At 42.4% G+C, this 12,623-nt stretch overlaps 1 protein-coding gene across 1 annotated transcript in view; it reads right to left on the reverse strand.

Annotated features, from left to right (window-relative positions):
* Nucleotides 1–470: 470 nt before the first annotated feature.
* Nucleotides 471–12,623, reverse strand: part of MAGI2 (membrane associated guanylate kinase, WW and PDZ domain containing 2) — a 1,211,123-nt gene continuing 1,198,970 nt past the window's right edge. Inside the window, exon 21 of the mRNA XM_054988145.1 lies at nt 471–1,815. Coding sequence (XP_054844120.1) covers nt 1,016–1,815 — 800 coding nt within the window. The 3' untranslated portion in view covers nt 471–1,015. The remainder of the gene's footprint in view (nt 1,816–12,623) is intronic.

Consider the following 12,623-nt stretch of genomic DNA (forward strand, 5'->3'; position numbering starts at 1 on the left):
GGATGAATACAGGGGAGTTTTTTTAGGGTTGGATTTCTCAGAATGTAAGCGAGAAGGAGAACTCAAAGATACAGTCTTATTGAAAGAAGGGTGGACTAATGCTGAGATACTTTTTACCTCCTGTAGAAGACGGAGGCTTCTCTGAAAGGACTGCAATTTTTCAAGAACTGACCCCCTCCTCATGGTGACAAACAACTTCACATTACAGTCCTCCATGTAAGTAGCTGAGGCTTGTGTGGTTAATAGGATTCCTTGCATGGGAATGGGAGAAACCTATGGTAAATTGCTTTTCACACTAGATTCGCAAATACAATTCCATCCTTAACGCTTTCCCCAACCAACACAAATATGTTTTGTTCATACACACACAAAAATGGCAGTAGAAATGGTATCGCACCAGCTAATCCAATAGGATTCCTCTCCTTTTGCTACTGTTTTGGGGGTGGCCTATTCCAAAGTTAACAATGAAGACATGTCATGGATGTACAATTTCAAACGCATCAGACTCTTGTCTGGATATGTCAAGAACAATTTTATTTACAACATTTAACTCAGATAAAAGATTTTCTTCTTCTTTCAGCTTTGCTCCGTGCAGTTTTATTTAAGGCGATGTTCCAGTTTGTGATTGCTAAAACTTCCTCCAGTTTCTTGATATAAAGTTTCAATGAAAATCCCAAGTCCTTCATGCAGTGACAAACAACTGACTAAAGCTACACTGCACCATCTTTGTGGTTTATCTGTCCTTCATATTATTTTGGTTTCTTCCATAGCTGCCAAAGTCTCTAAAATGAAATTGGGGACTTTGAGGGTCACATTTAAATACGGTGTTGACTATTGATTAGACATTATGCACACTGTCATGGAATTACACATTATTGTTTCTATTTCTTAATGTTTTGAGCAACGTATGTGTGTGGTGGTCAAAAAATAAATTAAAGTAAATCAACGTGAGACAGAAGCGAAGAAGGATGTTCTGCATCATCGTGAAACCGTTAAAGAGCAACAGCCACTGGATCTATCTGCTCATAGCAGACGTGCTAGATTTTAGGACGTTGGGGAGCTTATTGGAGCCAGGAATCTTCCACGGCCCTGGCGAGACGGTTGCCTTCCGGGCTGTTGTGTTGGTGCTGCGTGTATTAATGGAGTGAAGGTGTCCCTTCCTAGGGAACTCACCGGGCTTCCTGTCGGGTTCTTTCTGACTGTGGTCTGTGTCGCTTATGTGAGAGCTGCAGCTATTGCTACTATACGTCTTTGTAGCACCAGTGGAATCGAGCTTGACGTGTTCAGGAGCTGCAGCTGATTTCTTCTGTCCAGCAACTGTGGCATTGTGATCTTTTGTGCCTAGACAGCCTCCTCTCTTGCTTTCCAGCCACTTGGCTCTCTCAGCCAGTTCGGCATTGGTGCTAACATACCCAGGATCTCGACTTCCAGCCTCGGCCGTTATGTTCAGTTCCACTACCTTACTTTCCAACGCTGGCCTGCCACTTTCACTGCTCTTACTCTGACATTCTGAGCTTCCTTTCCTAGAAGCATCTTCATGCTTTGACAGGTCTTCCTTTTTAGGACTCGCAGACCTCTCTCTTTGCTCACCTAACCTTTTCTTTTTGTGGCCATTTGCCGAAAGCTCCTTTGGTTTTCTTACATCATGTTCCCTCTTGATATCCCATGTTGATTCTGGGCTTATCTTGTGGGAAGGGTCGGAGGGTTGGACTAGATGTGATGAAGAAAATGGTGAGACAATGTCATCAAGGGAAATAGTTACTTCCGGCAGACCTGGGGAGGTGGCGGAGGGAGAACTCCAGGAGTTTGGTTCGTCTGTTGTGACAAAAAGGAACATAATTATTTCTACAGGTGTTTCATAGAATATTTTTTCCAAAAACATTACAGTTCCTAAGCACGGAACAGAGATTGCACTTTTTCAAAAGGCTGAAGTATCAGCCAAGAGTAATGAACAGAGAAATAAGAAAAATAATGTCAATTATATCTAAACAACGACCCTCACATCTGAAACTCTGTAAGCAACTTAAAAATATCACATTCTTAGATGCAGGTTCAACTTTGCTACAAATGCAGTGTAATATTATATCCTGGTTAAAAACATGTCAGGTTCATCACTGGGCTATGTAACTAAAGCAAAAGGTCAAATTCATACTGACCTGCACGTATTTTGTAATTCTCGGAAAGAAGCACACTCAGTTCTCTAACCACTTTGGATGGCTCTACAGATTATGTTACTCCTGTCAGCACCACTAGAACAGCTTTTGAACAAGGAAAAGTGCGTGCCTGTGTGAGGAGGTGTGACCATCCCACGCGGACTACAGCACCTGCTGAATGGGTGTGTGCTGTGTACGATGTGTTCGCAGGGAAACATCTGGGAAATGGTGGGTTTTTATTGAGAGCAAAGATAACAAAATAGATACCTTTACAATTATGCCAGAGATTGCCCAGAAAACATGCTACATTTTAAAATGTGCTTTAGCCCCTGCTTCTTGCAGAAATCTGGCCCATTTTCATAAATACAACCATCGATCTTGGCCCCAGTTGTGATCCCTCCCTTCTCCCCTTGAAAACAAAAACATTTTATCTACTTGTAATGCTCTACGTGCTTTTTCATCTGTGAAAGTGCATTTCGTGAAGGGGGGAAAAGACGTTTGAAGTACCACTTGAATAGCCTTAAAGACATCAAAAACTTCTTATGTACAACTTATAGGGGAAAAAAAATTCAGAACAAGACAATCGTTTACGCACAGGTATAAGACCAAGTGGGACATCAGTGGGTCACTGACAATTGATTTGGGGGTGAATTTTGTGAACAGTTTTGCTCCCAAATTTCTGGTGATGCGTATTTTTTTTCAAGAAAAGAGAACTAAAAGATGAGTGTGTCTGTGGGGATGGGGGAGGAGGGGAATGCCTCCTTGTTCCCATGGTAACAGGATGACACACTGTTTTGCGATGCTGTGTTGCCACAAGAAAATCACCAGAGCGTAGCAAAACAGAGAACTGCTCTGGAAGCTCATGCCTTTGGAATGCAGATCTCTACTGAAGTGGCACACACTTTGGGCACACACCAGAGTGCTCTTAATGGAGTGGGTGCCTGGATGTGCATTGAAATTTGCCCTCTGTCGCAATCACACTGTGACGGTGGTGTGCTTCATCCAACTTCTGCCTTTGCCTCATTGCCAAATCTATTGACTCTGTAACTTTGGCATGTTCTGTACGGAGTCTCTGATTGGCTGGGATCAGTTGGTGAAGGAAAAAGAAAAAACAAATTCCTGGCCTCATGAGATTTATGGAGTCACATCTGTCAGCAGAGTCAATGAGCAGGGTGGTATCAAATAATTATCATATAAATAATTAGCTAATTTCACAAAGTATATTCATTTCTGCTAATATGTGACCCATTTTATTCCTTTAAATTACTCTTAGAACATATAATCTCAATTTTAAACCAGTTGAACTTCTATTGTGCAAAAAACAGATTGTCAAAATTTGGTTCCAAATTCTATTCTTGATTGGAATGTTGAAAATCACACACTACATTCCTTTCCAGTCTTTAAGGGCGCTGAATCAGCTGGAACCCCATCTGTGGTTTGTTTTCCTGCAAATCATACAACTTTACATAGCACACAGGCTCTCTCAAATTATCACAAAGGACAAGTCCTATATTTGATTTGTTGACTGGCTCTCATAGCAGAACAATTTTTCAGCTGTCTAATTATATGGACATTTCCTAGAATACTTGTTATGCAATCCCTGCATCATCTTGCTTAGGAATGCTTGGGTGAACCTGTTTTCAACTGTTCCTCGTAGGATCATTGTTTTGGATTTCTAATGAACTCAGTAAGCGCTGTTCGTATCTTTATGAATCATGAGCATAGAACTCCAGCTGTTGCCAATGCAGGTTAAAATACATGTTCTGTAGTTAGTAGATTTTATTTTGGCATCTGTGTCGCTTCTCTGACATGCATTCAACTAATGATCTAGCAGTGTTTCACGAATTCTCCAGTTTTCCATACCATGCCTGGAGTCAGACCTGCTAAACTATTACATTCTTCCTGTAGTACACCTCATATGAAGCTGCCTCATTTAAAGACAAGTGATCAGTTCATCTAGTGCAATACGGGCAACTCAGACTGGCAACGTCTCTCCAGGGCTGAAGGTAGAGAAACAGCTCATCCAGCTTCTGCTACTAGAGATGCCACGGATGGAACTTACCAATTACAGACCCTGGCCGGCGCCAGGGTTTCACCCTCTTCTATGTGTGCACGCAACGTGCGCACGCGCCCTTGGACTGCATGATGATGTCATCACGTGATGATGTCATCACACAGCAAAAGCCAGGCCCATTGGCCAATGGGTGGCTGGGGCGGTGCGAGGAGGCTGCCCGTGCTCTGCATGCTGCCCCGGCCACCTGCCATGTCTGGCCCGCGGCTGCTGAGCCCAGCTGGGGGCGCGTGATGTAGCAGCTGCGGGCCGGGCACACCAGCTCCGTGGCGCGCCTCCGCCCCAGCACCCTCTGATAATGGCATGTAGTTTTACACATGAGGAGGCTTACTCTAAAAGCTGTTGCCACCCAAAAGGGAATTGAATGAACATCCAAGTTCAGCTTTTTAAAGTTTTATACCCCACTGAATCTGGCTGAAGTGCCCCTCCCTACACTGGCTCTGTGCAGGAGAATGAAAATGTTTTCTTCCAGGGGTCGTCATCATTACTGAGCCATTCAGTGAGCTCTATCAGTCCAGGAACCCAAGATCAAGTTCATGAAAATCTCTTGGACACAGCAGCATAGATGAGAGACATTCTAGCAAATTATTCCCCTTGGAAGGGGAAAAATACGTTTAGCTCCATGCTTCTCTTTTGCGCTTGTTCAAGATCTTTCACTGATTTCTTGTGGACAAAAGTGTGAATAAGAATAACTTTTACAAAGATCTCCCAAGACAGGGCAGAGTAAGTGGAGTGGATCCTGCCTCTATCCACTGAGCAAAGTGTGAAGTCTTCTTTCAGCCTAAGGAGCCACTTTAGTGGCTCTTCTGTTGGAGGAAGTTGGAAAAAGGTTCCTTGAGGGGACAGCTGGATCCAGCCCATTATCCTCCAATTGCAAATGAGACTGGAGAGTGCAGAGAGACAAAGCAGCTTGCCTGAGGTCATTTAGAAATACTTGGAGAGGAGAGAGCTGAAGAAGTTCGCGTCTAGTCACTTAATCTCCGTGTCGCGCCTTTCGGGATGTCACAGTATCACTTCACCTCCCTGGAAATTTTGCTGGAAGATAGAGCTGCAATCTATGAACATTAACATTTCTACACTGAAGTGAAAGATGTTTCTATACAAATAAAGCGAATAAAGACTCTTATCTTTCTGTAGATGGCCACTGGTGTTACACCAACAATCTTTTTTTTAGCTCTTTATCCTGAAATCTCAGCATGCTTGTGTTGGCCTCCTGCCGCCTGGGCTTAATCAGAACATTATGAAAGGAAGACCTGCGGATCCGTCTGTTTTGCAGCTTTCATGGCTCTTGAGGCTGCTGCTGCTGTGCTTTTTTTAATTGCAAAAGAATATATCGGACAATATTTCTCCAGCTTGTTTGAATCACTAGGGAAATGCTTGCCATATTTTATATTATTATTAAGTAGAATACTCAGTTTATGAAGTTTCATTTCCCACCTTCTCTCCTCTTGCCTCAGAGTTCACAAGCTTCCCTGGGTTTCTTCAGGACGGAGAAATGCCTTTAATCTGTTACTATATGTCATAGCAAGGAAGTTAGAAATGCCCTAAGGCAGCGTTTTTCAACTTTTCCAGAGCTGCAAACATTTGATAGGAAGTCATGTGACACCAGAGTCTCAAGACTGGAAGAATGTGAGCACTAATGACCACGCCCATGTCAAGGCTAGGACCGTGGGCTGCAGACGGCAAGAAGAAACGCAAGCAGAGCAAGAGGAGATCTACCGTAGTGAGGAGGAGAAATTCAAGGGTCACAGCCATGGACCCTTCAGCGCTGAGTGACTTCATCTATCGCTCCTCTCAGCATGCATGCAAAGAGGCAGGAAGCATTCTCTGCACATAGGTGCAAATAGTACAGGAAAGTCTATGCTGATCCAGAAAGATCTGTGTCACTCTAACAGAGTGAAGATCCAGTGATTCCACCACTGTGCTGGCTCAAGAATTCTTTACGTTCATTTTGAGGAATGGACACAAGATCTGGTTTAGCCTGGTTCTTTTTGGATTTTCTCTCATGTCTTTAAAACAAGTCGTATAATTTATAAAGGAAGTGAGATATAACAGAGTTCTGACAGTTCTTCCTGTCCTTGAGCAGTCTTTAATCATTTTTTGCACTGTATTTAAAGATGAGATGTGAGAACTCAAAAGCTGAACCCCTTTGTAAATGCCTGATGTTTACTTTAAGGCAGAAACATGGCAGAAGGAGAGAGAACTAGCTTTATAAGGGATGGAAATAAATGTTATGCAGTGTAAGATCTATGAACAGGAAAGTGGGGCAGACAATATGTATAGTCTGAACCAACATCATATCAAATGAATGAATACACCTACTAATTTGGTTACAGCTCCCACACAACGCAAGAGGAAATATGGCTGCTAGGAAACGAGATTTTGAAATATAATAGGACTGGTTTTCTGTCTTGATTTTTATTGAAAGGTTCCTTTACAGGAGCAAAAGACATGGCTTTGGGTTATCTTAGATTATCATAGATAATTGCAGAATTAATACAGATCTCATTCAATGAGCATTATTCATATGCACAGTCCATTATTAGACTTTTGCACCCACTCTGCATACCACATTATTTTCTAATTTATACATTATACATTGTGAATGGTCAGTGGTAGCTCTAATTCCAAGATCATTTATCCTTCTGCAGCAGCATGGGCCTCCATTAAGGACAGCTCTGTGTTTCATATCAAAACCGATTTGAACTTCAGCTTTGCTCCCCCTGCCCGCAATTTTTTAATTTAAATATACCTAGTAAACAGTTACAAAGCCAGGAAAAATAACCGTTTTCCAATGGTATTAAATAAGTTTTCCACTATATACATTTAGAGTAACTTTCATGTTATAAACTCAAAGAAGTTTTCTTATAACTGAATGCATCTTCTTAGATTGCAAATAAAGAACAACAACTTGGTACCACTAAAAAAGTATTAATTTTCTTTCTCTCTGTACTTCTAAAAACTGTCTGTGTACACATAGGTTCTCATATTTCTTCTTCTTTTCCTTTTTGTGATAGTCAGAATAATAGTGAAAATAGTGTTTAAGTTAGATTCTATCATATTAGTGATTAACCAAGTATTATTACAGCATGTAACCTTTATGGATCTGCTGTAGACAGCAATAATAGAGAAAAATAGAAAGACACTGTAACCATTAATGAAACCTTTACAAAAAATGCCAACATAACCCCTCTTTCCCCCTCCCTTCCCCCCTCCCTTCCCCAATTCCCCTCCTCTCGTGGACCACCCAAAGTAACAATTTTTCTCTAGAAAACAACTACAACATTCAAACAATATTGTACTCTGTAACCGTATGGACATACGGTTTGGTTATTGGAAAACCAAACTTGAGTACAATAAACTAAACAGCGGGACCGAGTGCAGTGTGCATCCAACTCCCCCCTCCCCTCCCTCCAATATGTTTACATTACAGGTTTCTGTTATCACAACCACAATGACAATTTCTTTTTAGTTCAAATTGGGCTTTCAATTTAGTCTCACTGGTATCTTGCTGCTTTTACAGGGAGACAAAGCTTGAAGATTTTTTCACTTCTGTGTTGTTTTCTCTTTATCCATTGAGAGTTCTATTCTATTTGTCTTTGAGCAAAGTTGCACCTGTTTCTTTGTCAGTGGCAAAATATGTAGAATTTTGGTGATTTACTTGCAAGATGGTAAAGTTGTTCCAGTTGTATTTAATCTGTTTTCTTCTTAGTGTCTGTTATTTCTTTTAGGTCCCTTCTTTTGTTTAAAATTTCTGTTGGCAAGTCAGATAGAACCAGAATGGGAGAACCATTGAAGCTTAATGAACCTTTTTTCTTGATCAAGTCCAAAATTCTCTTTTTTTCTCTCCAACTTGCAAATGTAGCCACTATATCTCTGGGGTATTTTCTTTTGCTTTGATTGCGTTTACCCACACAATAAACATTCGTTATTTTCAATTCTGTTCCCTCTTCCATAACCAGGGATTTCATTAGCCAAGAGTTTAAGAATGATGTAAGGTCTTCTTTTAATGTGCTATTTTCTCCTATACCCCTAAATCTAATATTTAATTGTCTGGCAGATATTTCAAGCCTTGGTATTCTATCCTATTTGTTCCATTTGCAACATCTTTCCTAATTCGACCGCTGCTTCAGCATTTCTCGCTGCTTCACTTTGAGCCATTTTTAGCTCAGCAAATCGTTCAGTCATTGTGTGTAATAAGAAAGTTATCTTACTTTACAGTCTTTGCTCCATTTGTGATAGAAACAAAGCACAAGAGGTGTCTAATCCAATTGGCAAGTTCGGAGGGATAGCTTCTCCTCCGTCCGCCATTTTGTCTTCCCCATTTAGTGCGCTTGTTGTTTCTGCCAGGTCTTGTGAACTCAGGAAGAAGTCTTGCAGTTTTTTTATCGCCTTTGGCTGTTGCTTCTTTTTTCAGTGGTCTGCTTGCCCATATTTTGTATTATTTCTTTCAGTTGTGAAGCTTTAATTTGGTTGAAAAGGGAGGGGGGAGTGGAGCCTTGGCACTAAGCATCCTTCTCCTCTCCTAGCGATGCCATGCCTCCCTTCTGCTTTGCTTTTAATAGCAAACTCAAAAGGGAGTCTCTGTGACTGAGAAATGGAGAGGAGGAAGAAGAGGAACATGCTGTCAAGTCACGGCTGACTCATGGCAGTCCCATCCACAGGGCATTCCAGGCAAGAGTCAAGCAGGAGTAGTTTGCCATTGCCTTCCTCTGTGCAGCAAACTGCTTTCCTTGATGGCCTCCCATTCAAGTACCAACCCTGCTTAACTTCCAAGCTCTGATGAGCTTGGACTAAGTTGGGCTATTCAGGCTGCAGAACGAAGTCCTAATACGATTGCAACAGTGCGTGTGAGAGCCGTGCACTGTATGCAGAGTGTGTCAGACTGAATGTCTTGTACAATGTGCTACACATTACTGCAGCTAGTGCCTTGGTAGTCTCAATACAGCTTGTTTTAAAGCAGCAACACGTGAGTGCTGAGCACTGGAAGACTGCAGTCTTCAGGCAGGAGTGGTATGTGTCAGTGGGCTTCCACAAATAGAACTGTTGGGCCACTTTGGAGTCCAGTGCTTTACAGGGGAGTTAGGTCATTATTTAGTGGCATGTGGTCCTAAGTGACACGAGCACACACTCTGTTTGTCTCTGTCCCTTCTGTTGGGCAGGGACCAGTCATATTCTGTAAAGCTCCCATAAACACTGAAGGCACTATATTTGAAATGGCTTATAGCATTGTGCCAATGTAGCAAGCTCAGTAGTGGTTAAAAATAGTTCCTAGGGTGCCTCATCATTTGAACTTAATTTCCCACTTTCTATTTTTTTGTACTTAGGACCCCCCCTTTCGGGCTTGTTGGTTTAGAGCAGGGGTCCCCAGCCTTTTTGAGCCTGCAGGCACTTTTAGAATTCTGACCCAGGGTGGTGGGCTGCCACAAAATGGCTGCCACAAGATGCACAGCCTACAACAAAATGTCAGCTTACCTTAGGCCATGCAGTGAAAATCTTTGTGCTGTGGTGGCAGCTGTTGCTGAAACAACTTTTAAAAATTCTGCATAGCCAATCTGATCTCCAGTGAGCAATCAGAAGCCCTGCTGGGAAAAAAGCCCTACCTGGCGCCACTCCCTTTCTAAAAATACTTTTATTTAGGGTTCAGGCCCCACGCTGGGGAGTCCTAGGTTAGAGGGTATGTCCCTCAGTTGCAGTATGAGAGGTCTTAGGGTGAAATGTCATGTGTTTATTTATTAACAAGATGGTTAGCCATGTTAGTCTGTCTGTAGCAGTAGAAAAGAGCAAGAGTCCAGTAGCACCTATAAGATTAACAACATTTGTGGTAGAATCATAGAATCATAGAGTTGGAAGGGGCCATACAGACCATCTAGTCCAACGCCCTGCCCAGTGCAGGATCAGCCTAAAGCATCTCTGACAAGTATTCATCCAGCCTCTTCTTGAAATCTGCCAGTGAGGGGGAGCTCACCACCTCCCTAGGCAGCTGATTCCACTTTTGAACTACTCTGACCATGAAAAAGTTTTTCCTAATATCCAGCCGGTACCTTTGTGCATGTAGTTTTAGCCCATTGCTTTGCGTCCTACCCTCTGCTGCCAACTGGAACAGCTCCCTGCCCTCCTCCAAATGACAGCCTTTCAAATATTTAAAGAGAGCAATCATGTCCCCCCTCAACCTCCTCTTCTCCAAACTAAACATTCCCAAGGGCCTCAGCCTTTCCTCGTAGGGCTAAGTCTCCAGACCCCTGATCATCCTCGTCGCTCTCCTCTGCACCCTCTCGATTTTGTCCACATCCTTTTTGAAGTGAGGCCTCCAGAACTGCACACAATACTCCAGGTGTGGCCTGACCAAGGCAGTATAGAGAGGGGCTATGACCTCCTGCGATTTCGATGCTATGGCCCCTTTGATACAACCCAGGATTGAATTAGCCTTTTTTGCCACCGCATCACACTGACTGCTCATATTCAGTTTACAGTCCACTCTTACCCCAAGATCCCTTTCACATATACTACTGCCCAGAAGTGTATCCCCCATCCAGTATTTGTGCTTCTCATTTTTGTGGCCCAGATGTAATTCTGTGCACTTGTCTTTGTTGAATTGCATCCTATTCACAGCTGCCCACTTCTCCAGAGTATTCAGGTCTTGTTGAATTTTAATTCTATCTTCTTGGGTGTTTGCTACCCCTCCCAATTTGGTATCATCAGCAAATTTAATGAGCAGCCCTTCCACTCCTTCATCCAGATCATTGATAAAAATATTGAAAAGTACCGGGCCCAAAACCGAGCCCTGCAGCACCCCACTGGACACCTCCCTCCAATCTGATGAAACGCCGTTGACCACCACTCTTTGAGTGCGGTCCTCCAACCAGTTCCCTATCCACCGAACTGTCCTATAGTCTACTTCACAGTCTTCCAGTTTGCCCATCAGAATGTCATGGGGGACCTTATCAAAAGCTTTACTGAAATCCAGATAAATCACATCAACAGAGTTCCCCCGATCCAGTAAGCTGGTCACTGGATCAAAGAAGGAAACCAGGTTGGTCTGGCAGGATCTGTTAGGAACAAAACCATGCTGACTTCCCCGGATCACTGAGCAGTCCTTCAGATGCTTATAGATTGATCCCTTTAAAATCTGTTCTAATATCTTCCCAGCAACAGAAGTCAGACTGACCGGCCTGTAGTTTCCCGGGTCATCCTTCTTCCCTTTCTTAAAGATTGGGATAACATTCGCTCTTCTCCAATCTTGTGGCACATCCTCAGTCCTCCAGGAGGCCTTGAAGATGATGGACAGGGGTTCTGCAAGTTCTCTGGAAAGTTCTTTCAGGGTAGGGTATGAGCTTTCGTGAGTCACAGCTCACTTCTTCAGATAACAATCTGTAGTGAGCTATCTGAAGAAGTGAGCTGTGACTCATGAAAGCTCACACCCCCTACTGCATCCCAGACAAGCCCAGTCCATGCGGGGAAGATGGAACCCACCTCTTGGGGTAGGTCAGAACTTGGAAACAGAGCACCTGCTTTGCACGCAGAAGGTCCCAGGTCTGGCTCTTGGCTTCTCCCATTAATGACTCTTCCCTGGCTGAGATCATGAAAAGCCACAGCCAGTCGAAGTGGAGACAGCACAGCAGTCAGACAAATTGACTAAGACAACTTCTTGGATTTACCTATATAGTTATGCATAAGCAATGTTCTAGCAAAGTGTGTGTGTGTGTGTGCACACTGCACATGGAGTGTCCCTCTGAATATATTGTATTTGATTCTCCTTTCTAGTGGATGACTCATTTTGGGTTCTGCCACCCCAAAATTTTCACATTAATGCTTTAGCATGCTCAAAGTAATTAAAGAAATGACTTTCATATTAATTATTTCTTTTTTGTCTGAAAATGAGAGAAGGTTGGGGATGAAGAAATCCTGCATACTTATATCTCATGCAGAGCACAAGGGGAGCTGGAAAATCTGTATCACAAGTTGCAGTATAATTAGAAATTGTAATGAGTTTTAGATTAGTTTTTATTAATATAATTAAGTTATATTCCATCATAAAAGGTGTTCATAAATATGTTAATAGCACGAGTAACATCAGTAAATTAATAAAATGAACTATATATTATATGAATAATTTTGGACTTAGGAGGTACACGATTTCCTAGTCATAATCCTGCAACATTCAGTGGTTTCGTTGGTGGCCATTAGATGTCACAATTAATCATATTTAACACAACCAATATGCACCTGCTATTTTTAGAATTTCGTAGATGGCTGAAGTGACCAGCTAAAGGAAAGCTACTCCACTTAATGGGCAAAATTGCAAATGATGTAGTGGATGTTATCCCCTGCAGTACTTTTCATTTTTATGGAAGTAACATTATTCAATGTAACTTTCCCCATTTCTATGGCTTTTTCAA

This window comes from Eublepharis macularius, chromosome 9 (genome assembly GCF_028583425.1).
Source record: "Eublepharis macularius isolate TG4126 chromosome 9, MPM_Emac_v1.0, whole genome shotgun sequence".
Taxonomy (NCBI): domain Eukaryota; kingdom Metazoa; phylum Chordata; class Lepidosauria; order Squamata; family Eublepharidae; genus Eublepharis; species Eublepharis macularius.